Source organism: Saccostrea cucullata, unplaced genomic scaffold (genome assembly GCF_032062105.1).
Source record: "Saccostrea cucullata isolate Sc308-1 unplaced genomic scaffold, CSIRO_AGI_Scuc_v1 ctg84, whole genome shotgun sequence".
NCBI lineage: Eukaryota > Metazoa > Mollusca > Bivalvia > Ostreida > Ostreidae > Saccostrea > Saccostrea cuccullata.
Window position 1 is genome coordinate 171,149 of NW_026938747.1, and position 25,294 is coordinate 196,442.

Sequence of the window (25,294 nt, forward strand, 5' to 3'; positions counted from 1 at the left end):
TTTTACGTAAAATAAGATTATATTTATTGCCATGCTTACATCTGATCAAATATAATAAGGGTTAAAGTAATTAACCAAAGAGAGAGAGTGCAAAAAGGAGAGAGAGAGAGAGAGGATGCACACTGACCCCTATTTTTTGCGATTTTGAGTTACACTTTATGAATACTTATCCAAAATATACTTCTCAAAAAATCCTTGATTTAACAAATTTCAGGAGTGACTTACCTTAACAATGGCATTTGAAGACCTCTCCGGTACTTACTAGTATTTTGAGGTCAAAAAGTGACGAAGGTCAAGGTGGTAATTAAATTAATACATTCAGTGTGGGTGTTTGAAAAACTTTTATTTCCGGACGAAATCTCAAAAAGTTTTTGAGTTTTTGCATTTTTTTATATCATTATACTCCATATGGCAGCCCCAGTCCGCCCTTCTAAAATAGCACCCCCCCCCCCCCGAACCCCACCCCCAGATCCGCGCATAGGCTCTTCTTTTTTCCTTAAGCGGGGGGGGGGGGCAGATTTTCTGAATTAGTTTGTTTAAATCATTATCATTGAGTTGTAGATGGAGTGTTTTTCTATATTTTAGATTCTGTAATTCCTGTATCCAGTGTTGCAAACAAAACTTCATCAACAAACACAGAACATAACAAACAAACAAAAATCATGAGCCCTTAGGACATAAAGTGAGAAAAATGTTTACTCCGGTAAAAGATCTTTTTTATGGATAGCTGGACCATTGAACGTTGCATAGTTTGTGGACCTTTTGTTCTGCGAATCATGGACCCGAACATAAACAGAACAAGTTATTGACAACTGAACGCACCGTTTTTGACAGGTGCCTCTCTGAATACGTTACGCCCTGATTTACATCAATGGTCCCAAGTTTATGCCATATCTTGATAAACAAATGAACATATTAAACTACCACATTTGAAAAGAGACATTCTAAAGAAAAACGCATATATTGACGGAAGTGATATAAGCGGCCTGCAGTGATATAAGGGGGTTTCCACAAACGTGGCGTTGTTTACCAGTGAGAGCAGCAACAGACAACATGTGTGGTAAGCTTAGAGATTTGTTTTATCTACTTTTTTAGCCATTGCAAAAGGGAAATTTGTTTTATGGTGTATAATCTTCGTTGAAGCATTGTTAAAAATTGTTAATTCGCTCTTAAAAATTTAAAAGCACACGAAACAAGATGATGCACCAGACATCATGTAACATATAACATTATTATAAAATAAATGAATATACAAATTCACATGAATTTCAAATGAAAACATATAACATTATTGCCAAACTGATTTTAAAATAAATGAATATACAAATTCACTAGAAATGAATTTGAATTTCTATATTGTTTGATTGTGAAAATGATGATTTTTATGTGATATAAGCCATATTGTGGAGCTCTTAAATGTAAGTTTTTTGAAGTCAAGCATATTGTAACTGCGATGGCATGCCAAACTGATTTTAATTCATCGTTATCATGGTTATGGTGATGAAATATTTCAGAATCATTACACTATCACAAACATCTAGAAATGAAGTTGCTTTATAATTATGTATTTCCAGACCAGCTATATTGTTGGATTGTGAGGAATGGAAATGATTTTTGAAGTGTTATATATCAAAATTGCATTAAATAGCTTAAAATGAAAAAAAAAATGTCATCAAAAGATCAGCAAGAGCTGCATAGAGAAAAAAAAACCTGCGCAATCAAATCTAATTAAAATTTTTTATTTTATGTGATATAAGTATCATATCTTAAAAAGAAACAGGGGCTCTTAAGTTTGATATTAAAATCGATTCTATTAGTGTAAGTCATAAAACTTTCATTTTAAGATTGTCATTAAACATAATGACTCAAGGCTGAAAATCTGACATAATCAACTAAAACTTTTATTGTTTAGGTGGTATTAACTCAAGTTTGAAAAGCATGTTTGGATTCAGTTTTCTTAGTGTGCCAATTATTTGATATAAAATCTTTCTAATGGACCAATTAGAAATTTAACAAGGAGTAACACCATTTCATTCTTCATTGTATTTAAGTAAAATTGAAATATGTAAGTCGAGGTTAAATATAATATATATATTCTACTTTCTTTTTGGCAATTAATATCTCTTATCTGGCTTGAATATGAATGTTTGTGAAGTAGGGATTGTCTAGAATTGAGGAAAAACCCTAGTCTGACAGCCCTGAAACTTAATCCCTGGCTACTGTTATAATAGTGGATAGGCATGTATAGGTAAATTCTTTTGTGACAGAAATCCTCTTCCTGGTAGTGGCTATAAATAGAAGTCTTTGAAATTAAATCAGGCAGTTCTTCAGGCTTGACTTTGGTCTACTAGGAAGTTTAAAGTGGTTGGTGCAGTTCTGACCTAAATCACACATTTAAAAAAATAAAGCAGTTTAATCACTTTGTTAATTTTGAGGTGATTTGAAAAATAAGTTGACTTAGACTGTGAAAGTTGTTCAAGGAGACTGAACACCAGAGAAATTAGTAAAATAATTCTCTTTAGAAAGAAAAAAAAAGAAAAATCAGGCTTATATATAATTTGTGAAAAATAAATATGGAAGCTATGACACCATTGATTGATGGAGGTTAGTCTAGAATATTTGAAATTACAGTATATATAGAGGTAGTCTTTTCAATTTTTGTGATGTAACACCACAATTTTTTTAATGTTATGACTGGACACCTATTTTGGTCCAATTTTTGCACTGAGCAGCACATTTGAATAGTTTTGTCACTGAACACCATATTTTAGTTAATTTTGAGATTTATGCGAAAAATAAAATTCTGAAAATTCAGAATTATTTTATTAGAATGTATACAATTGTGCACATTTCCAGAGATTTTCAGTTTTATCATCTTTATGGGAGATAGTTTGGGACATGCCTATACTGTATCTGTATAAATATCTATTTCTGCATAGGCATCGGAACCGGGGGGCTGGAGGGAGGACTTAGCCCCTCCCACTTTTTTTGCAAACATAGACATAATATAGGCATTGAAAATTGGGGTTTACCTTTTTTTTGTTGGTTTAGCCCCCACTTCCAATTTGCTTTTGACACCTATGTTCTGCCGATAGCAAAATGTTAACTATTTACTGTTTTGTTAAGTGCATGCAGCTTTTTAAATTTCTTTTCATCATAGATTTTTTATTTAATTACATGTATTGACTTTACACTTTAGTTGATGTCATTATCAGTCAGTACATAAGATAGAAATTCTCTTTGTACAGTGAAGACATGCGATTAACCACCTCCTCTGTTCAAACACCCTTACAACATTGAGTAAATATTTAATCTGAAGACCCATCACAGTGGCCATATTAATTTACAGGGAATATGTCAAATAGGGCAGGGAGAGAATACACATTACTGTGTTTGTATAAGAGTTTGTAAGATGTGTACATGCTTGTTCTCTTAAAGTGTGAAGCAGTTGCTTGTCATCTGTATGAGTACTTTTTGATTAAAATTATAAATGAGGCATCGAAATACGCATGATTTGATCATTTGAATCATATTCTTGATATCACAATGTACATGTACTTCTACCTATTCTTTGATTAAAAAAGCTGTACTCTCTCCCAAAATGTTGTGAGACAAACTATTCATGGCATTATATAATAGCCTTGAAGTTGATCCTCTCAGTGCATGGGACACCTCATTCTTGTTAAAACCCACTGTATCATTTTCCAAGAAAAAAGATAAGACCTGAAGTACCCAGTTTACTGCATAAAAGATTATCTCATGGGAATGTCTTATTGTCTATCTGCATGTTAAAGCGTCTCTTTATTTAACTTTTTCTCAGAATTATTTATCTGCATGCTTTTGTGAATTTTACTAGAATGGGAACTGTGTTATTTGTGTCTTAAATTTAGAATTATATACATGGGGGAAAAGGGATGAAAAGAATTCAATGCCTGCATGTCCCTTAAAAAAAGATGATGCATAGAATTGAAAATTTATGTCTTAAGTTGCACGTAAACATGAGGCACCTGATCGTACCTGTGCATTGTATTCTGTAACTCTTGTAATTCATGAATAATAAACACAGTTAATTAAGGGTGTGGGTCATAATTAATAGCACTGTAGTTAAGGACGGTGCTATTTCTGATTTCGTCAATGAGGGAGCAGCTTAAAACAATCTAAACAAATTACGTAAAACTGATCACTCAAGACATTAATGACTGATAAAATATACGTTTACGTAATGGAGCAGGATTGTCAGTGTAAAAACTTAATTGAATGTATAAATTCTCATGAAACAGTTAAGATTGTTACAAGAGTAAATTTGATTGTTTAATTTATTTTGTTCTTTATTCGAACTTCTTTCTATTATAAATGTAACAATTATTATTATCAGATTAGTAAACTGTTAAGAAAGTTTTGACAGTGTCTGTTAATATACAGTCTTCAGGTGATTCCTAATTAATTACTTGACAATACAGGTAAGTGTATGTAAAAGCTGATTTAGCAGACAGATGTTAAGATTCAGTATTCAGAGAGAGGAGAAAAAATGAAGGATTAGAGAAATTGATGTGGATAAAACTTTCTTACGTGTAATTATAAAATATGATGATGACAATACACAGGGATGATCAATGTAGTCACTTTATATTGTACATAGGACATGATCAAAGATCAATCTTTCAACAGCTGGTCTATAAAGTAAAAGAAATCTTCCCTATTTTATTTAACACAAGACTCGTATCATTTATAAAGATCTAGCCACTTTGTTTAGGACCTTTGGTATTGATCAATAATAAAATTGTTGCTTAATAATGAGAATTGTTGCTCAGTAATAAAAATTATAAACACATATAAAAGATTGACATAAAAAGAAATATAAAGGAAAAACAAACAGTAGTTGCCGTAATGACATGTCAGTTGTACTTTTTTCTCACGTGAGGCACAAATACTCAGGTCACATAATTTATTGGTGAATTTGAGAGAGGATCAATCAATATGCAGTAAATTTGAAACTTTATTTCAGTGCTTTTTCCCCCAGTATCTTTTGTTTTGTGACATACAATGTGACTATGGTGACTGGATAATAAGTTTAAGAAGACATGGTTAATTCTACTTCTAATGCATAGTAAATCTTTATCATTCATAGTCAGTATAAATGAAGTGTCATTGTAATCTAATGTATTGGTTTATGACATCATGTCTGATAAAGAAACAAGGAAGTAGATAAATAAACCAGTCCTGGATTCCATTGTGCAATAGATAACAAAAATGTTACTCACAACTCGCACTAGCAATTAAGGCTACTTGGTGCATGTTCATTCAATTTTATCATTCAGTGCAAATGAAACAAATTTTCTTCTGTCTACTTTATCCAAAGTGTAGAAATGATCCTATTCATGCAGTAGATTTCAAAATTAAATCCCCCCCCCCTATATACTGTCAATATATTGAAAATTAACTCTTTACTTTGATATTTTTATTTATATCATGTTAATATTTACAGGAATATTTGCATACCTAAACTATCTGGTTCCTGCCAAACGGAAGGAAATATTGGATATCCTTGTCAATGGATTGAAGCGAATGGAATACAGAGGTTATGACTCTGCAGGTAGGTTAAGGTCACAGAGTTACAAGGTAATCTGATCGTATGAAAAAAAAGATATTCATTCAGCTATTTGAAGTTTACCTAAGAATAAGTACTAGTATCAGGAAGTAAGTTATTATATCCTTTTACATGTAAAATGCAAAGAAAATATAGTTACATTTATTTTATTTGCAGGAGTGGGATTTGAAGGAACCAATACAAAAAATGGAGGCTTTGAACTTAAAACAATCAAACAGAAAGGAAAAGTAGCAATGCTACAGGAGGAAATTGCCCGTAAGTCAAAGCACAAGTACATGTACCACATGTATCTTTAGGTAAAGATTTTGGGAAATAAAATTTTTTTTAAATCTTTAATTCCTTTCTGCTTTATTTATAGACAGCACAGACCTTGACTTTGAGAAGGAGTATGACATCCACATAGGGATCGCTCACACCCGCTGGGCCACGCACGGAGAACCGAGTCCCACAAACAGCCACCCCCAGCGGTCCGACTCCACCAATGGTACACAGTTATTGTAATGATTTACAAATAATGAATATACTGCCAATGGAATACCATTATTATGATTCTCTTACAATAAAAGTATGAATTAATATTGATGTAGAGGTCCTGTATTTTCAGAATTCCTTGTTGTGCACAATGGCATCATCACAAACTACAAGGACCTTAAATCATTCTTGGTAAGAAAACCTATATTGCACTTGATACAGGTATCTTTTAATTTTTCTTCTTTTTATAAAACCATGTTATATCATTTTTTTTCCCAAAAATCTTAGATCTCTAAGGGATTTGAATTTGAATCCGAGACAGACACAGAAGTGATTGTAAAAATGGTCAAACACATCTACGACAAAAACCCCAGCATTTCCTTCAGAGAATTAGTGGAACTCACCATTCAGCAACTGGTATGGATCCCAGTCTCTCCCTGTAGACAAAATTTAGATTTTTTTTTCAAAATCTTTTCTTTATAATAGGAGTAAATCAAATCAAATCAAATTTCTTCATTGTTTGCAAACTATAGATGTGCACTTTTTCTCCTAGGAAGGGGCTTTTTCACTGGTTTTCATGAGTTCTAAATACCCAGGAGAATGTGTATCGACCAGGTATAGTATCAAATGAGCTTTGATATGGAATAAATTATTGAAGAGGAGACTTCACTAATACAGATCTGAATGTCACTAGTGTTTTATATGGACCATCTGATAACATGCCCTGTATATTTAGTTACATGCTAGCTGAGGACAAGAAAACACCCACTCAGTAGCTAAACTAGACACTGTCCATGCAAAATAAACAGACAGTTGTACATTAATTGACGTCCATGTGCTGTTTGATTTGTATAGAGATGATCTTTGTAGATGTAGGCTAGTAGATGTTTATTCGTCATCTGAAGAGGACAGTAAGCCTAATTTATGGCCCAGTTCTGTTTACATTGTCCCCTCTTCTTTATTCTCTAAATATATGAGTAGTTCATAAGAATGTTTACTGTAGTCTTTGTGCAGGAGGAACACAAATAATGACCTCTTAAAGACCAAAATCAAATTAAATTCTTGTTTGAGGTAGTGGATGTTATCATATTACCATAGCTCCCTAAAATCCCTCTATATATGTGTAGTAAAGTATAGGGGTATCTCTCTCTCTTTCTAAAACAGCTTGTTTACTAATTCACATTCAATGCTCTGTATCTGTGATTCTCATAAGAAGTTGAACATGCTAGGACCCTGCAAGCTAGGCAGAGTATCCCCTTGCAAAGAACATATCTAGAAATCAAGGCTTTATTCGACATAGATCCAGATGCAGATTATGTTACTTTCATTTTGCACAAGGACAAACTAAGATACACATACAAACACACACACAGGATTGCATTACTACAGGTATATCCCCTCCAACCCCATTGTGAGGGGATGATAAAATGTCTTTTTTGACACCCCTTCTTCAGAAATATTTGAACAAATGATTATATAGTGCTTGAAGGACCAAAAAAGGATGATTTTTTTTTTAAACAAGCTTAATATTCTTTTATAGACCATGTATGTTGATGTCTTGTATGTATTTTATGTTGATCAGAAGTTAATTTTGTGTTGTTGATTTTTCCCCAGGCGAGGCAGTCCCCTTGTTATTGGTGTCAAGAGCAAGGCCAAGCTGTCAACAGACCACATCCCGATCCTGTACAGCAAAGGTAAACAAAGATCTGAAGATTAGTACAGCAAAACTCCTCACCTCACCTCACCTCTTATAATGGGGAGAAATTCTAACATCATCACATTATCTTACATGTTATCTCAACACAGAACACTGTAATACAATATTTTTTAAAAAGTCGCATTTAGGCGTTAGTACAGGTAAACTTGAAACTTCAAAGTTAGAGGCTACCTATTTAAGCATGCAATATTAGGTAACCCCATAATCTGTATAATCATTGCACATGATACACAAAACACCAGCCAACGGAAACGATCTGACATTAGGTATTCAGACATGCTTCTCTTCAACATATCTATTACTTAAAGTATTCAAAAGCATTTTGGAAATTATGTAAGAAAAAGAGAAATATTTTAAGTTGTTGCTTATTATTGTAATTATTGTAGAGCCAAATCTTTCGGAAAAGAAAGGTCTGTATTAGTCTAAGAATGGACAGCTATTTATTACTTATATACATGTATAAGTACTTGTATATTTATTTTGAAGTATTTAAATGGTTCATTCTCCACATCATTTTGAAATGGAAATTACTAATACATAATTCATTTCATCTTAATTATTTGATTTTTGATCAGCACTCATTCATTTTTTTCTGAGCTAATTTCTTTTAATCCATTTTTAAAATGAGAAAATATTGCATTTTCATCAAAAAAAGGGTATAAGAAAAAAAAAAATACAAAAATTCTCTTATAGAAAGTAAAATAATGAGATATTATTTTGGAGGAACATCAGGAAAGAAGTCAAAATACATATTGAAGGAGAATGGACTTGTGTATCAGTCAATGTTGTCTCACACCAACATTTCTATGTCATTTTGCTTCCCAAGATTGTCTTGGGCTGGGTATATATATCTTAGCTTTGGAAAATTTGTGTACCGGCAAGATAATCTATAGAGTAACATAAGAAACGCTCAAAATGGATATATTCTTACAAACAACACATAAAGGAATTTGGATACTTAATTTTTTTTTTTAAAAACTTGATTTATAATTTGCTTGTTCTTAAAATAGTTAGATAGATCATAGAAACACAGGACCTTGTATCTCTCTACGTCATATAGAAAATAGAGTTGAATGTTATATTTTGAAAATTCAGAGAATTTTAAAACTAGGTTCATTTATGACAATCTTTTTTGTTAGACACAAAATGTATAAGTAAAAGTAGTGTTCACATAATGACATACATATTTAGCACTGCAAGAGAAGCTCTGTTAAATTTTCGTTAGTCAGAAATGCCACATTTGTAATCTATGCTTCATATCCCCCACCACTCACTATCATCCACCTCTATACAAGTCACATCCTCGCTGCTTCTCACAATCTTATTTTAATATTTATGTATTCTTGTAGATAGCTCCTCTATGGTCGATCACATTAGTAGACTACAACCTTTTGGTAAATGCTGGCTTGCATTTTTCGGCTTTGTTATTATTTTGAAATTTTTTTTTAAAATTACATACCACTCCATTTAAATTAATTCACTCCACAGAAATGAATCCTCGCAAAAATTATGTTTGACATAATGATGATGAAATGAAAATCGAGATTGAAAATAAAGATTATATGGTCTAAAACATGTTATGCATGCATCTCGTACTAATGTATGTACAGTATTACAACAAAAATATAACAATCAGCACGAAATATAACTGCATCCAAACTGAATGCATGTGTACAGGAGATTCATGGGAATTTAGATACAAATGTAATACATTATTCTGGTAGTATTGGTATATATATTCATAGAATTTACATGTTCTATTTTTATGAATGATGTAATAATTATTTATCTGATCACTGAGTAAGGGTGGGAGGGGTCAAGCTTGAAATTGTAGAATTAGGACACTGTAAAATATTTTTTGTACATTATGAAATTAACATCTCTGATAAATGAAGCACGTATTAAGTTATATCTAGAATGTTGATGGCTGTGATTTATGCATGCAGGAGGGGACCTGGCCAAAGATTCGTCAGGTAGTGAACATTGAATTCATTGCCGCTTTATAATTCTGTCTGGCATGGCTTTTCTCTTAAACAACAGCAGCAGAATAAGCATTTTTTCTGTCTTTTTTCACCTAAAAATAAAGTTGAACCAGATGAATATATCACTAATAATCATTGTGTTTTATAGAGTGTAGCTGGTTTTAAATGCTTTTTAAAAAAAAAAATACTTGTTTGAGGGGGAATGTTTGTAGTTTGTAATATTTTGACTTTTTCAGCATCCTTAAGCCATAAAGAAAAAAATATTTTAATTACACATCACTTAAATCAAGTAAAATGTGTAATATGTGTTAGATTTAGCAATTACTTGAAGTAAAGGGCAGAAAGAAAGGAGCATACTGAGTGACAAGTAATAAGAGGAATGTTGCAGCACATTTTTTTTTCATTTTTGACTATATCGTCATCACAGTCTGATTAAACAAAGGAACTGAGATATTTTGAAAGGCTCAGTGTGTTCTTATGTCTGAGGGCTATGACCAAGGGCAATAGAACACACTGAGCTGCTCTCAGCATCAAGGTAAAAATATTATGGCCCTTTCACTTAACAAGTATTTTTTCAATTTTCTTCAATATCTGTTTTGAACGAATTAATTACCAGATTAAAGACTGACCGTTAAGGTTTTGTCCCAGCTCCCTGTCATGACACATGAATAGTTGGTGGTCCGGATATCTTGAAGACTATACTAAATTATGCATTAATATGCTCACATACTACTGATGACAGTTCTGAAATAATGAAACTAATTAATTTAAAATGAGATTTTAAATAATCTGTCATGAGTATTTCTTAATTTTGCAGATGTAATCTCAAAATATTTATACACATTTATATTACATGTAGAATATATGGTATATACTGCATGCCTCTTCATATGGCTATTTGCTGTTGTTAATACTTTTAAGCAATATATCTATAACCATTCTTTTTTATTAGTAAATTAATCAGCATTTGAAGAATGTGTGTATTAGAATACACAAGTATATTTGTATATTTGTCTGAGGATAGATTGTCAAAGTTGGGCTTTATAGATAATAGACCTTTACCTATATATAATAAATAACTCGTACGACCTTTATGTTTCCTCATTTTCCATAGCTAATCGATTAAATTGAGCATGCTTGCTTTTAAAACCTTGTAAACAGTCATGAGTGCATAGTCTGTGAACAGCATTCTTTTAAAAACATAATGAACCTAAGGCAGGGACTCAAAATTAAATCTTCCTGATTTTCCCAAGATACTAGCAGTGTATTACCTAAAGTATGCATTAAAAGTTTAAATATTTTCAAGGTTATATATACGTGTATACAATTTATGAGATGCCAACTGAGAATCCGGGGTAATATTTCAAGGATCCAGGGGGTAGATCTGTAATTAGTCCTTCTTTGTTCAAATTAAGGAAGTAAAAATACCTTTTGTATGGATTATGTACTTAATGCTTTAAAAACACAAAGAGGAAGAATGGGGGAAAGTTGTAAGGAGTGAAGTCCAAATAGAGCCAAACTGAATAGAAAAATTCCCCTGGAAAAAAGTTATATATAGTGAAAGCAAATGAGGTTTAAAAAAACTATAAAATTAAGGTTAAAGCAAAATAAATGACCTAAATCTTTAGTAGATAAAGCAAATCTTAAAGAAGAGAATATGGGTATATAAGCCAACAGGAGAGTACCTGTTAGCTATAACTCAAATTATATCTTGAAGAAAAAAAAAACATTCATTCTTTTTTTTTTTTTTTTTTGTCTTCATCTAAATTCCAAGTAAAAGTTGCATTTTGTATTAACAATTAGTAACTGGTACAATAATACTAACAATAGCTAAATCTGTAAGCATGTGCAAGTACACTTGCACCCAGAATGTTGATGGCTGTGATTTATGCATGCAGGAGGGGACCTGGCCAAAGATTCGTCAGGTAGTGAACATTGATTTCATTGCCGCTTCATAATTCTGTCTGGCATGGCTTCTCTCTTAAACAACAGCAGCAGAATAAGCATTTTTTCTATCTTATTTTAAAATTATATGTAGAATATAAAGATTATATATTTTTTTTTAAAGTATTATTAGTGACTGTAGTATGTAGCACTGCTTTATACAAAATACAAAGTGTGAGGGGAAAACTTGTAGAATTTTAATTACATTAACACCCCTACCACCTCGCCCCTTAAAACACAAAATTACCCCCAACCCCCACCACACCCCCAATTAAAAACTTTTAAAAAGACATTTAACTGAAATGAAAGAATTTAGAGTTGAAAAAATTGAATAAAGAAAAATGTCTGGTCAAGGATAATATTTAAGGAATTATAAGTACATAGTATGTAAATTCTTAAGAGGTAAATCTAGTCTTGGAAAATCAGGTACTTGCAAAGTCTAGAACCAAACATTTCTTATTAAGTCTGCTTGTAGAATGCTAAATTTAATTTTCGATATTTATAATTAATCTTGACATAGGAATTAAAGTAAGTCAAACTGAAAATTATTCATTCAAACAAGTTGTTTCTTCATAGAGAAAAATTCAAGTATTTGTAAATTAATTTAAACATTTTTAATAGGAATTGAGGATTTAATAATTGTGCCTTCAATTAATACAGCTGTACTTAATTTGTATCAGCACTTTTTTTTTACCTTATATAATTTTTTAACTAATAATAGAAAGTATAATGTAGAATTCAATTTTTATTTTTTTATTTGTTTACAATTAATTTGTTATTTGATTACATGTTGATAACTTTATTCCAAAAGTTTCAAAAATTTTTATGTAAACGAGAAGAATCTATAAAAGTAGTTTACTAAACCAGTAACAATTGACATATAAGGCTTTTAAAAATTTTACTTTGTTGTTTATCTGGGAAGGGTAAAGCTTACAAGTGCAAAAAATAATTGATATAAATTCTAACAGACAGACAAGTATAAACTATAAAGGCAATAATATTTGCTGATTTAAAAAAAGGAAAGTTTTTAACAATAACAAAAAATAATAAAGTTAAAAAAAATAATATCATGAAAATGATTAAAAGTTATTGAAAATGAACTGTTAAGAATTGCTTTTGATTTTGTATTGAAATTCATTGTTGAAATTTCTGTATCTATGGATATATTGTATTCATGTGTATATGAATATATATCATATAGTTATAAAATGTAAAATACATGTATATACAAAGGTCATATATCTTGTATAATGCATGTTGCATCTTATTTATATTTATAAGTGCAAATTCTCTGTAAAACGATGATAAATAAGCATAATATTTTTTTTTAAAGAGGTGCATATAATTAATAGATAAATAGAAAAAGTCAAATGCTGAATAAAAATTTTATTGAATATTAATGCTGAACTTTGAGGTAGAAAGATAAACTATAAAATGACAATAGAAGATGATGGTAAGTATATGAGTGGTGGAAGAGTCATGGTGCTATAGTTACTGGGTGTGAATATATAGACACACAAGTGAATGGATCATTTCACTTCATACTCCACAGAGCAGGGCTAGGTTTATTTGTCGTGTGTTGATCCCAAAATATGGTGGTTCACATAAGATTAATTAGGCCGAGTTTTCTTGTGAGGTCAGGTCTTGCATTCTATAATGAATGTGGAATAAATGGACCAGTCACCATATATACTTTTGAAAATGATCTAAGCAAATTTTAAGTAAAAACCTACAGTATTGATCTTAACATACGAAGCATGAATTGACTAAAAAATGTTTGTTCTCTGTGAATGATTAACTATTTTAAACATCTTGAAAATGATTCAAGGACTTTGGATCCGATTTAATCACAGGTGACTTGAGAAAAAAATGCTGTTAATTGAGGGGGGTGTATTTCAATCTCTAAGAGAATTTAAAAATAGGATCCCCACACAACTTTCTCAGTTAAAGCATGCAGATTTGTATTTTGTTATTCAATTTTTCAAAGACTAAAGATTATAATTTAATTTAGATCACCGCGGGTTAATGAACCCTTCCTTGCACCACACGGACAGTACGACAGAATTCCATCCAATAGGAAACAAGGAAGTTGAGTATTTCTTCGCTTCAGATGCCAGGTAATTTATCAGTGAAACCTTACAAAATTAACAATGTATGATTTATAAATATGAAATTTCAATTTTAATATACTCATTGTATGATTTGAGTAATACGAGACAAAAATCCAGTGGGGGATTCTAAGGAGCTTTGTATTTACATATATTTTTGGGAAAATGGTGATACATGTAATACCTGAAGCAGCATACCAACAGTAGATCTGTTTTCTATTCAAGAATTCAAAAAAGATGCAAGGCATCAAGTTTCACATTTCAACACGATTACCTTCTTTTTATAAATAATTTTGGCAGGATTTCCCATTGAATCATTCTTTACAGTAAAATGGAATTTAAAAATCTTTTAACAATTTTTTTTTCATTTACAGTCCCATGTATGAACACATTGTAACATTCTATATTTAGACAGAAACTATGATTGTATTGCTCAGTGTAGTCTTATGTCAATCTGATATACAATTTAATTTTTTGGGAACACTTCCTTAATTTCAGTGCAATAATAGAACACACCAATCAGGTGATATTTTTGGAGGATGATGATGTAGCAGCTGTACAGAATGGTTGTCTTACAATTCATCGAATCAAACGCACCCTGGACGAATCAACGACACGTGAAGTCACCACCATCAAAATGGAGATCCAACAAATTATGAAAGGTACTCACTCAATCAATATAATACTTCTTCTCTTGCTGTGCTTCAAAAAGGGTAGATGGATTACAAAGAGTGTTTGTGCACTTTTTATACATTTTGATTGAGCTGATATTTGGCATTTCTTATTGCCAAATATTTTTGGAAATCTATATCTAGTTTAAGCTAAATTGCAAATGTTATTTCAAAGTTTGAAGAAAGTAAAATTAAATCAGGAATCGCTGTATTTTATTAAATCTCAGTCAGAACTTAATTGTTTTGAGGTAAGAACACCTTAATCTTAGTCTGGTAAATGTTTTACAGGAAGTTACAGCTCTTTCATGCAGAAGGAGATCTTTGAGCAGCCAGAGTCTGTTGTGAACACGATGAGGGGGCGTGTGAACTTTGACACAAATCGAGTCATTTTGGGTGGAATCAAAGACTTTATGGTGGAAATCAGAAGATGTCGAAGACTTCTATTTATAGCTTGCGGGACGAGCTATCATAGTGCAGTGGCTGTGAGTTCTGGAAATTTAAATATGAAGATTTAATATAATTGTGATTACATTCCACTTATTTGTACAGAATCTTGAACTTTTCCATAAGTAAAATAATTTCTCTCATTCTTTTTTTGAAATCTGCCTTTAAATTATTTATTTATACAAAATTTTATTCACATAAAGTGAATGGGATTGGGCAGCAGGCAGAGCCTATTTTAGCCCTCCTCCTAAATTAAATTGTCATTGCAATATTAACGGAAGACCAGATAAATCTTAAGTAAAAGGAAAAGTAACAATAATGTTTTGTTTATAATAAGAAACTCTCACAAATGATGAATGTTTTGTTTGCAGACAAGGCAGCTGATGGAAGAACTGACAGAACTTCCTGTTGTGGTGGAGTTAGCGAGTGACTTCCTAGACAGACAAACGCCCGTATTCAGGGATGATGTCTGCTTCTTTATCAGCCAGTCAGGTATGAGGAAATCGCTTACATACTGACAAATAAACAATGCAAACAGGTAAACAAAATGCATGCAGACAAGGTAGCATAGCATTTTCAGTCAGTTAGGTACAGATAGACAAAATACATACAGACAAACAGACAAAGTAACATAGACTTCATCAACCAGTAAAGCACTGATAAACAAAGTGCATTCAAACAGACAGACAAGGTAAATCAAGACTGAAATAAGTCATTTCCAGCCATTTAGATAAGAACAAATAGTTGATAATCTTTGCATATATGTCTATAAGCTTTTCTTACACTGATCATTTTAAAGCTTACAGCTTGTAGATGGGATGGTCATGCTATATGTTTTTTGTAGACTTAAAAATTATATGTCTTTGATATGTAATTTACTTTTCTACCTTTCGCAGGTGAGACAGCAGACACTCTGATGGCTCTGCGGTACTGTAAACAGCGGGGGGCATTGATTGTGGGAATCACAAACACAGTGGGCAGTAGTATTTGTCGTGAATCTCATTGTGGTGTACATATTAACGCTGGACCGGAAATCGGAGTGGCCAGTACAAAGGTATGTATCCAACTCCTGAAGGAACAACTGTAACTGAGAATTTCGTTGGTGCCCAGTTTTGATTTTTAGTATTTTGTTTTACAAATAATGAGGATTTTCTTCAAGTTGTGGATTACGTGCTTAATATAACAGTGTCAATGGCATTCATCTCTTCTTTCATTTATTCATAGATATTGATGATATAATCCTTTTGTTTATTTTAGGCCTACACCAGTCAGTTTATCTCCCTTGTGATGTTTGCTCTTGTAATGTGTGAGGACAGAATCTCAATGCAGGAAAGGAGGAATGAAATCATTCAGGGACTCAAAAACTTGCCAGGTAAGGGTTGGAATAGCCTGAGTGTAGAATTTGACGTAAATGTAGTAAAAATGCTTATAAGGATGCACAAAAGTGTGTATTTATACTCTATTTAGAAAAATTTTTGTAAAATGAAAATTTTGTTGTGGAGCAAGGATGCATTTATTTAAAATAATCAATTTAACACAATATAAAAAAAGATGCTAAATTATTATAAATGAACACGAATGTAGGCTTTGTAAAGAAATATGTATTTCTGTATTGATTTACTTTGGTTGTAGATCAAATTAAGGAGGTTCTGAAGACAGATGAACATGTTCACACCCTGGCCAGGGAGCTGTACCAACAGAAGAGTTTACTGGTGATGGGGAGGGGCTATAACTACGCCACATGTCTGGAGGGAGCTCTGGTGAGTACACAGTGTAAACTTCACAAAACACTTCATGATTTTGATATAATTTTAAAGTTTACTTTCATGGATTGAATTCAGACAACTTTATCTCTTTTGTTTAACCAAGACAAAAAATACTGTACACATTTTTAAATTTTGGGGGTTTCCATATTTATTTAATACAGAAATTTGAATTTTTGGCACCAGTTTGAAAAGATACTTCATTTACCTGAAGACTAAGATTGTATATTCTCTGAGTTATCTCCCTCTTCCTGCCTTTAAAGACATTGTTAAACTCAACGATTCTTACACCCCTATAGTGGAAATTCAAATTTCTTTTGCACAGTATTAATAACAAAATTATGCTTCCAAATTTTCTCATTTACAAATCAATTTGTATTTTATGTTAATGAAATTAAATGAATGAGATAGAAAATTACATGTAACATACCCATTTACATTCATTTGGTAGAAAATAAAAGAGTTGACCTACATGCACTCGGAGGGTATCCTAGCAGGAGAGCTGAAGCACGGCCCCCTGGCCCTGGTGGACAAAGCCATGCCGGTCATGATGGTCGTGACCAGGGACAAGGTCTACCCTGTAAGTATTGACCACTCCCCCAAACTGGTTGCCGAATAGAATATTTGCTATTGGTTTGCTCAGATACTGGAATGATTAAGGCATTACATGTATCTTCTTTCATTAGGATTTTGAGATGTAGGACTTGAAATGTTTGCTTGGTATTAATTAAATGTTATTTATACCAATAGAATTAAAGATTTGACAAACATTCTTTGTTTTTGTAGAAATGTATGAATGCTCTGCAGCAGGTCAAGGCCAGACATGTAAGTATTCTGGTTACCTTAGCAACCATTATCAATAGAAAAATATGAAAACTATGTACATGAAAAAGATTTTTTTTTATAAATTGTGAATGAAGTAAAATTTTGACTTTCTGAGATTTTTATTATAGAAATTATAGTCCATTGGATGTGTCGTTGCTTTGTGCCAGATCATTAACGAAAGTGTTATTTTTCACTAAGAAGGACTATACATTTACTGTACAGTTATGTTTAATAACAAAATTTTACAGTGATTCCTTTTTCAGACAGTAGCCCTGCCATCAGGCTAGCACTACAGACCGCGAGCCTCTTGCCTGTTCTTCTTTATATAATGTAATGTCTGTATCTGTATGACTGTATATGCATGTTGTGATCCTGTTTGGCTTCCATTTCATTTCAGAGAAAAAGATTCATTCTTGTCTTTTTTTATTTTTGCAGAACACTGGTACTGAATTGCTGTTTTCTATTATGAAAATTAGTGATAAGGCCATAATAAATAAATTGCTGGATTCTCATCCGAATTTTTTTTTAAATCGAGGCGGGCGGGCGGCTTTTATTTTATATTTTTATTTTTTTCAATTTTGCAGATTTTTTTTTGACCTGGTCAATCGGTGTAATTTTATCTACAATACCCGAATAAAAGTCATAGTAAAGGTTCAATTATCTCTTACTTCACATCATCACCAATCTTTTTCAACCAATGATCCTTGTTTAAAATATATACGCATGTATTGCAGCAATAACCGTCATTTCAGCTGTCAAAATCATGTCGACTTTCGCGGGATTTAAAACAAAAGTAGAATGGTAGATGAATACCGATCCCGATCAGAATTAAGACGAAGAAAAACAGAAATAAAAAAAATCGAGGCGGGAGTATAAAATCGGGGCGGGCGGGGATGAGAATCTAGGAATATTTTTATTATGGCCTAAAATACCATTTTTGAATTCAGATTTTTTTTAGCTTTAAGTAGACTGAAATTTTTTATGGGCCATCTAATACGGCTTATGAATTGCTTCTGGTATAAATTGTATCTTTGATTTGGCTTCCTTCTTTCTGAATTGAATTTTTGATGCTGGAGAGACCAATAAGTCTTTTGCATAGTTTTTTTTCCATTAGCCTCCATTCATAACAGTATAGTTCATTAACATTCAATTATAATAAACATTCAATTACTGCATGTATAGTAAACATGATCATGCACTTGTCATAAATTCCTGATGAATTGGCTTCCAATTGTGTCCACAAAAAGCAATTATCATAGTTTCAGCCAATAGTTTCATCCCGAGCCTATTGAATTTTATTATATATATATATAATATAAATTTTATTATATAAAATATAGATTATGGCATGAAGCCCAATGACACTATGTTTTTGATAATGTAGGAAGATAAGAATTAATTGATGTAGACTTTCATTAGAAATTGTCTTATTTCTCATTGTCAGTGTATATAGAATTTTTGTCCCAGTGGTATTATATATATAACTACTGTAACATGTCTTGTTAAGCATGTGCACTGTCAGACTAATTTGCATGTTGTCATGACAACCATGATTATTCATTGTAGGGTAATCCAATAGTATTAGGCAATACCGATGACAAAGAGACGCAACAACAAGCCAATAAGTTTATTGGTGTTCCGTCTACTATAGACTGCCTACAAGGCATCCTAACCATTATACCCATGCAGTTACTGTCCATGCATATCGCTCAGTTGAGAGGATGTGATGTAAGCCTGGTTAACACAGTGACCCACTGTAGAGATATCATAACCAGATTGCTGTTCTCTGCATGCTTAGAGTCTGTGTACTGTCTTGTATATACTCATTCTTCCTCTGTAGACCCTTTCTGTTTAACAAAATCTGTCTCATCATGCAAACTTTATTTTGAAAAAGCCACCCCCCCCCCAAAAAAAAACAAAAATCGTTCAAAAAAAGTTAACAAAATATTTGATTATCCGTATTTAGCAGTTTTTTCTGCAGTATGAAGTTTTGTTGAGATGAGACAGATTTTGTTTGTGTGTAGTGCTTGTCTAGTGTCAGCTGGCTACAAGGGGCAGTGCATGTGTAGTGAGTCCATATTTAACACCGTCTCAACCACTGGTATCCTTTTAGGGGCGCCCCGTTTTACTTTGTACCAAGGGAGACACAGAAACACAAAAGTATGCATATAATTATGTGGAGGTCCCCCAGACTGTAGATTGCCTTCAGGGGGTGCTCACCGTTATCCCCATGCAGCTGCTCTCGTTCCATATAGCCGTACTGAGAGGATATGACGTAAGAGAAGTTACTGCATGTGTTCTGTTTTTTATCACCTTTCAGAATCTTAGGAAATTATGGCCAAAAATTTTCTGGGTATTTTTATAAGAAAGCTTTTTATTACTGAGCTTTTTTTCTATTATATTCTCTGATTTTCTGAGCTTATAAAGAAGATATTTGAGTATTTATAAAAGGATGAAGGAATTTGTGAAGTTGTTTTTAATATTATTTGCATTTTTCATTAGAAGCTATTTAATTTGTTTCTTACCATCTCTCCTTCTTCTCACAACATTTTTCTCTTTCCCTTCCACACATGCACATTTCACCAAATGTTTCTTTTTTATTATGGGTTAAGCTTAGAAATGGTTTTACGTTACTTTATTCAGCTTACTTTTCTAATACATTACAAAGGTAACTTAAGTAATGATAGGCCCCTTGGTACCTATAGGGAGCTAGGTATACATGTATCATTAATCAGAGCTAGTACATACTGGGTTTAGCAGCTGTATGCCTACCCTGGTGCTTTATTGGTGATAGTGGGTGATGGAATTTAAAATTGGATGAGGAATAATCCGAATTCTTCTTTAAAGGCAACTCAAAGCACTCATAAATTTTGTATTCCCTCAATAGCCAATATAATACAAAAGCACTGTGATATGAACGAACATTAAGAAAATGGTTAACATGCAAGATTACATCTATTTGACAATTTAAGTATAGTCATAAATATATATATTTGAATTGTTGTTAATCTAATTAGGTGCTAGGCCATTATAAAATCCCATAAATCACATGTATTTTAAGAATTACATGTATGTTTTACAAGCACACATATCAATAATCAATGAGTGTTTTGTATTGATGTGATATTAATTTTAACTTTATGATTTTATATTGTTCTCACACTCTTTCACTTACATGTACTATAGTGGGTTATTTATAAAGTAAACATGTTTGGACAAGACAAATATAATTCACACATTCATGTTCTTACTTAGGCATTTTGGATAACTAAATGTGCAGAGTGAATAAATCAAATTCGGTTTCCATAGGTTAATTTATATATATAAAAAATAAAAAAAATATATGAAAAGTTATTTTTATTCATTTTATTTAGCAATAAAAAACATATATACAATTAAAGAAAAGTCTGTTAACATTAACGAATTAACTTTTTTTTTCTACTTCAATTGCTTTGTCTTTCCTTTGGTGCACAGGCACTTGACGTTTTAAACCTTTCTTTTCATAAATAAAAATATCCCATATATTATAATAAGGGATGTTTTTATTTATGAAAAGAAAGGTTAAGGCCTGTGTCACATGGTTAAGTTTATCATTAGAACAACTGTCTAATTTTAATCAAACCTACCTCAAGCAAAGAACCTAGGTCAGTAGAGTCTTGTCCTTTACTAAGGGAATTAATTGAAGTTCATCTAAATATCGCCTTCTCTAACACCCAGTCTCAGAAAGTATAAGAAGGTAACCTCTTGATTTAATTAAAGTCACAAATAAAATGAGGATGAGCTTTAAATTAACATTGTTTTCAGACAAAATCAACACATTATTTCAATATACATTTTACTGACTGAAAAAAAAAATTAATAATAAACTGAACTTCAGTAAAAGATAAATAATCACTTTTTAAATAATTTTTTATTTAAAATGAAAAGTTGAATCAATTTTGCATTAAACATTTTTGATACTACAGGTGGACTGTCCGAGGAACCTCGCTAAAAGTGTGACTGTGGAATGAACGAGATGAAAAGGTACACAGCACGTCGATTACGAGTGTATTTAGCGTAAACCATCTCATTAAGTGCTTCATTAAAAAAAAAAAAAAATTGTCAAATCTTTGGAAACATTTCTGTCTTTCTTAGCGAGGGAAAATTTCAATTTTTTTTTTTAAATCAAAATCCATATGCATGTTAATATGGCATGACCTTACTTTAATTAAAATGTTGAAGAAAAATGCTTGGCTAGCATAATTTAGAAATTTTTCATTAAAAAAACCTGTGAATGGTGAGGATCAGACATGCTCAGCAATGATGATTTTTATTTCCATTCATTGTCAATAAAGCCTCTTTTTCCAATCGTTAAATACTGTATTCATTTGACCTCTGCTATTTTTGTCTATGTTACATGCTACAGGGCTTTTGCAATATGTTATAAGACCTAGCTAGACTGCCTGCTACAGATAAAGGGGTTAATTTTAAATAACACACAGTTAAGTTTAGTCATTAATAGCATGTCCATATACTGTTGTAAGGAACAAATTCAATAGTTTGATGAAAAAGCATATAGAACATCATAGCCATTGCTTGCTCAGTAGCTAGGAACTAGTGTATATTTAATACATGAGTCTTCAGAAATACGCTGTTCATAATCAGTCTCTTGTTAATTTTCAGGTTGATCACCCCAGGGGGTTATTGAAGACATATACATTTTAGGAAGAAAAACAGTTGGTCACAAAGAGTTTAAGTTCAAAGGTCAAGGTCACATTTCTAATGCCAATGTGGGGGACCAAAAATGAATAATCAAAAACTCTGCAATATGTAAATTACTGTAGAAAACACTGATTATATTGTGATTTGATGTCATTATGGAGCTTGGACAATAGAACTGGCCTGTGAAGAATGATTCAGTGTCTGGATTCACCTATCAGTATTTGTCTAGAATTCAATGTAATTGTCATTTAATTTTAATAACCGGTATATTATTATATAATGTTAAGATAATTTGTGGCATTTAACATTAATATTATGGTTTTTGAGCAGACTTATGTAGACAATGTAACCTATGCTGTTGATTTTTTGGGATTAATTTATGTTACTTTTGTTTCATTTTACTACATACAGGATATGTACTTGATTATTTGTATCTGTTATTTTACCCATTATTGTTTTTTATATGTGTATTTTACTTATTTCTTTTTTGTCCTTTTCTTTGAATTTTGACAGACTTTTATTATTTCCTACATTCTTTTGTTAGATCTTATTATTAAGAAAACCAAATATTTTACAAACAATTTGCATAATCTGTTTTCTGTTAGGTCTGCAGCTTCTTTTCTCTTGAATAGGAATTTCAGAACTGATTCATAAAAGAAAACAAAAGGTGTTAAAGTTCACAAAAAAAGTGAAAAAATGGAAATTTCTAATATTAAAGGAGATGGAAGTCCTTTGTATGCATGAAGAAAAGTATGATGTACCTGATAAAATTATGTAAATTTATCACACCATAAAATTCTTTGATATATTACATCAAAATGTTATTGATCTGAATAGACCTTTTCACAAAAAAAACCTTACACCTACGATTTAAACATGACAGCTTTGATGTTTCTTTGTTTTATATGACTATTTTGTTCTAGAGGATTATTCACAATAAATTCATACATTATATGAATACATGTATAAGATTTTATGGCTTACTAGAGCTTACATATTTTTTGGAGAATTTGAGAATGTTTGTTAGATATCCTGTAAAAAGATTTTTTTTAATAGTAAGACAATCTTATGACAACAGATCACCATGCTTAGTCATATTCATCAAAACTTATGAAGTAACTAAATCTAGTCTGAAATGGAAATTTAAGAAAATTTAGATGCATTTTATATACTGTATACAGGTTTATTTTTGCTCACTGTTATTTTCGCCCTTTCACATTTGCAAACAATTTTTCCCCCATTTTAAATTCCCCCAGAAAGTTTTCTATTAGCTACCAATATAACGTAGAATTCGCCTATTCACAATGAGGGCAAAAATAAAATGGGGGTGAAAATTTTCCTCTGTACAGTAGTAAGTTGGCAAAGGATATCGCATGTTTTTTATCCAGTTGGAAAGCTTTTGTAAAAGAACAATCATTATCTCGGTACGTTAATATTTGTATTTCACAAAGTCAGGTGAACCATCAGGGTTGTTTGACAATCAGAAAAACCACACAAAATCTGGACAGTGCACTATCTATTTTACGTTATAATATAGCCAGTCAACTATGTAGTCATTTCAGATTTTTTTTTTTTCATTTCTTTGATGTACATTTCCTTGGGTATTGAATACGTTTAGAGGTTATTTATATCTTGGCTCAGATAAAACTGATTATGTTGTTAGATCTGACTTTGGTTTCTGGAGAATATGCATCACTATTGTGTTAAAACATCATAGTACTTATATAATGTTTATTATGTGGGATCTGCTGTAATAAACCTAAAATGTTTTAAGCATTAGCTATGTGAACAAAACATTGAGGGAAAATACAGGATAAAAGAAAACACTAGCATCTCTTCTATTTTGTGTTTCATACCTTACAACTGTTGCAAATAATTTGTCTCTCAAAAAAAAAAAACAATGTTTGTGAAACTCGAATGCCCTGTACGGCAGCTTATGGTGAGGGTTTAAGTTTCTCAAATGCATGTCAAACTCTGAAGGTCAAGGTCAGAATTGTTGGTACCCAAAGAAAGGCCTTGTTACAAGGAATACAATGTGAAAAAATGAAAGCCCTAGTTCTAATTGTTAAAAAATTATGGCTAGATCAAACTCCAAGGTCAAAAGGTAAAAAAATATTTATACTTACTGAAAGGTCTTGTCACAGTGAATACACAATCATGTGAAGTTTGAAAGCCCTGGCACCAACTGTTCAAAAGTTATGACCAAGGTTAACATGTGATAATATTTTGTAAAAGTGGTTCAAACTCCAAGGTCAAGAGTTCAAATTTTGTGGTACCCAAAGAAAGGTCTTTCTTTGGGTACTACAAATTTTAACCTCTTGACCTTAACCTTGAATTTTGACCCAGTTTTACAAAAAAATTCCAAACTAATCTTGGACATAACTTTTGAACTATTGGTGTTTGGGCTTTCATACTTCATATGTGTATTCGTTGTGGCAAGATCTTTCATTAGGTATGCAGAATGTATATATTTTTGACCTTGAGAGTTTGATCCACTTTTAAAAAACTTTTACCTTGGTCATAACTTTCGAACAGGTAGAAATAGGACTTTTATATTCCACAGATGTATTCCCTGTGACAAGAACTTTTTGGGTTACCAACAATTTTGACCTTGACCTTTAATTTGGACTTTTTTGATTTGCATTTGAGAAACTTCAACCCTTGTCATAAGCTGCCATACGGGGGCATCAGTATTTCACAAACACATCTTATTTCTACAGTTTTTATTGCAAAACAGTTGTTAAATCTTAAATAAATGGAGGGCCACACCTCCTACTAAGGGGAGATCATTGTGAAAATTAATAGCATCTTCTAAAAATCCCACTTGGCAAGAAAATATGAAACTTATGTGGAAGCATATTCCGGTTGTATAGATTGAAGTTTGTTCAAATCATGAACCCCACCCATTTGAGTTGGGGTAATGCCACAATGGGGGATCAAAGTTATACTTTTAAGAATAACATTTTAAAAAATATTCATGGTAAGAACAGCAAAGCCTTGACTGTTCAAAATGTGGAAGCATTGTCAGGTATTGATAGTAGATCAGTCACTCAGGGGTAG

The 25,294-nt window shown here is 31.9% G+C and overlaps 1 protein-coding gene across 12 annotated transcripts; it reads left to right on the top strand.

Moving 5' to 3' along the window:
* The first annotated feature begins 860 nt into the window (after window positions 1–860).
* On the top strand, window positions 861–25,153 carry LOC134251179 (glutamine--fructose-6-phosphate aminotransferase [isomerizing] 2-like). Of its 12 annotated transcripts, none has more exons than XR_009988684.1 (23): window positions 2,545–2,604; window positions 5,486–5,593; window positions 5,765–5,863; window positions 5,967–6,092; window positions 6,213–6,271; window positions 6,368–6,496; window positions 6,633–6,694; window positions 7,694–7,773; window positions 8,183–8,206; window positions 9,146–9,190; window positions 13,734–13,839; window positions 14,329–14,492; window positions 14,790–14,983; window positions 15,317–15,437; window positions 15,842–15,999; window positions 16,203–16,317; window positions 16,578–16,705; window positions 17,160–17,288; window positions 17,495–17,533; window positions 19,100–19,261; window positions 21,499–21,556; window positions 22,196–22,245; window positions 25,143–25,153. XR_009988684.1 is itself a non-coding variant. In XM_062733554.1 (22 exons), exons 1-21 carry the CDS (start codon window positions 1,054–1,056, stop codon window positions 21,541–21,543), a joined length of 2,100 nt encoding a protein of 699 aa, XP_062589538.1. In that variant the 5' UTR covers window positions 861–1,053; the 3' UTR covers window positions 21,544–21,556; window positions 22,196–24,063. The 12 variants fall into 12 exon arrangements, 10 of the variants coding, with proteins under 10 accessions (XP_062589538.1, XP_062589535.1, XP_062589536.1 ...); XR_009988683.1 differs by lacking the exon at window positions 19,100–19,261 and adding an exon at window positions 19,647–19,808 and having other exon boundaries at window positions 2,559–2,604; XM_062733554.1 differs by lacking the exons at window positions 2,545–2,604; window positions 19,100–19,261; window positions 25,143–25,153 and adding exons at window positions 861–1,060; window positions 19,647–19,808 and having other exon boundaries at window positions 22,196–24,063.
* The last annotated feature ends 141 nt before the right edge of the window (window positions 25,154–25,294 follow it).

Coding starts and splice junctions, on each gene's coding strand:
- LOC134251179 (XM_062733550.1), top strand. CDS start 2,574: ATGGAAGCTATGACACCATTGATTGATGGAG. Junction 5,864..5,966: donor GCTACAGGAGGAAATTGCCC/GTAAGTCAAAGC, acceptor CTTTATTTATAG/ACAGCACAGACCTTGACTTT. Junction 9,191..13,733: donor TAGTAGACTACAACCTTTTG/GTAAATGCTGGC, acceptor AATTTAATTTAG/ATCACCGCGGGTTAATGAAC.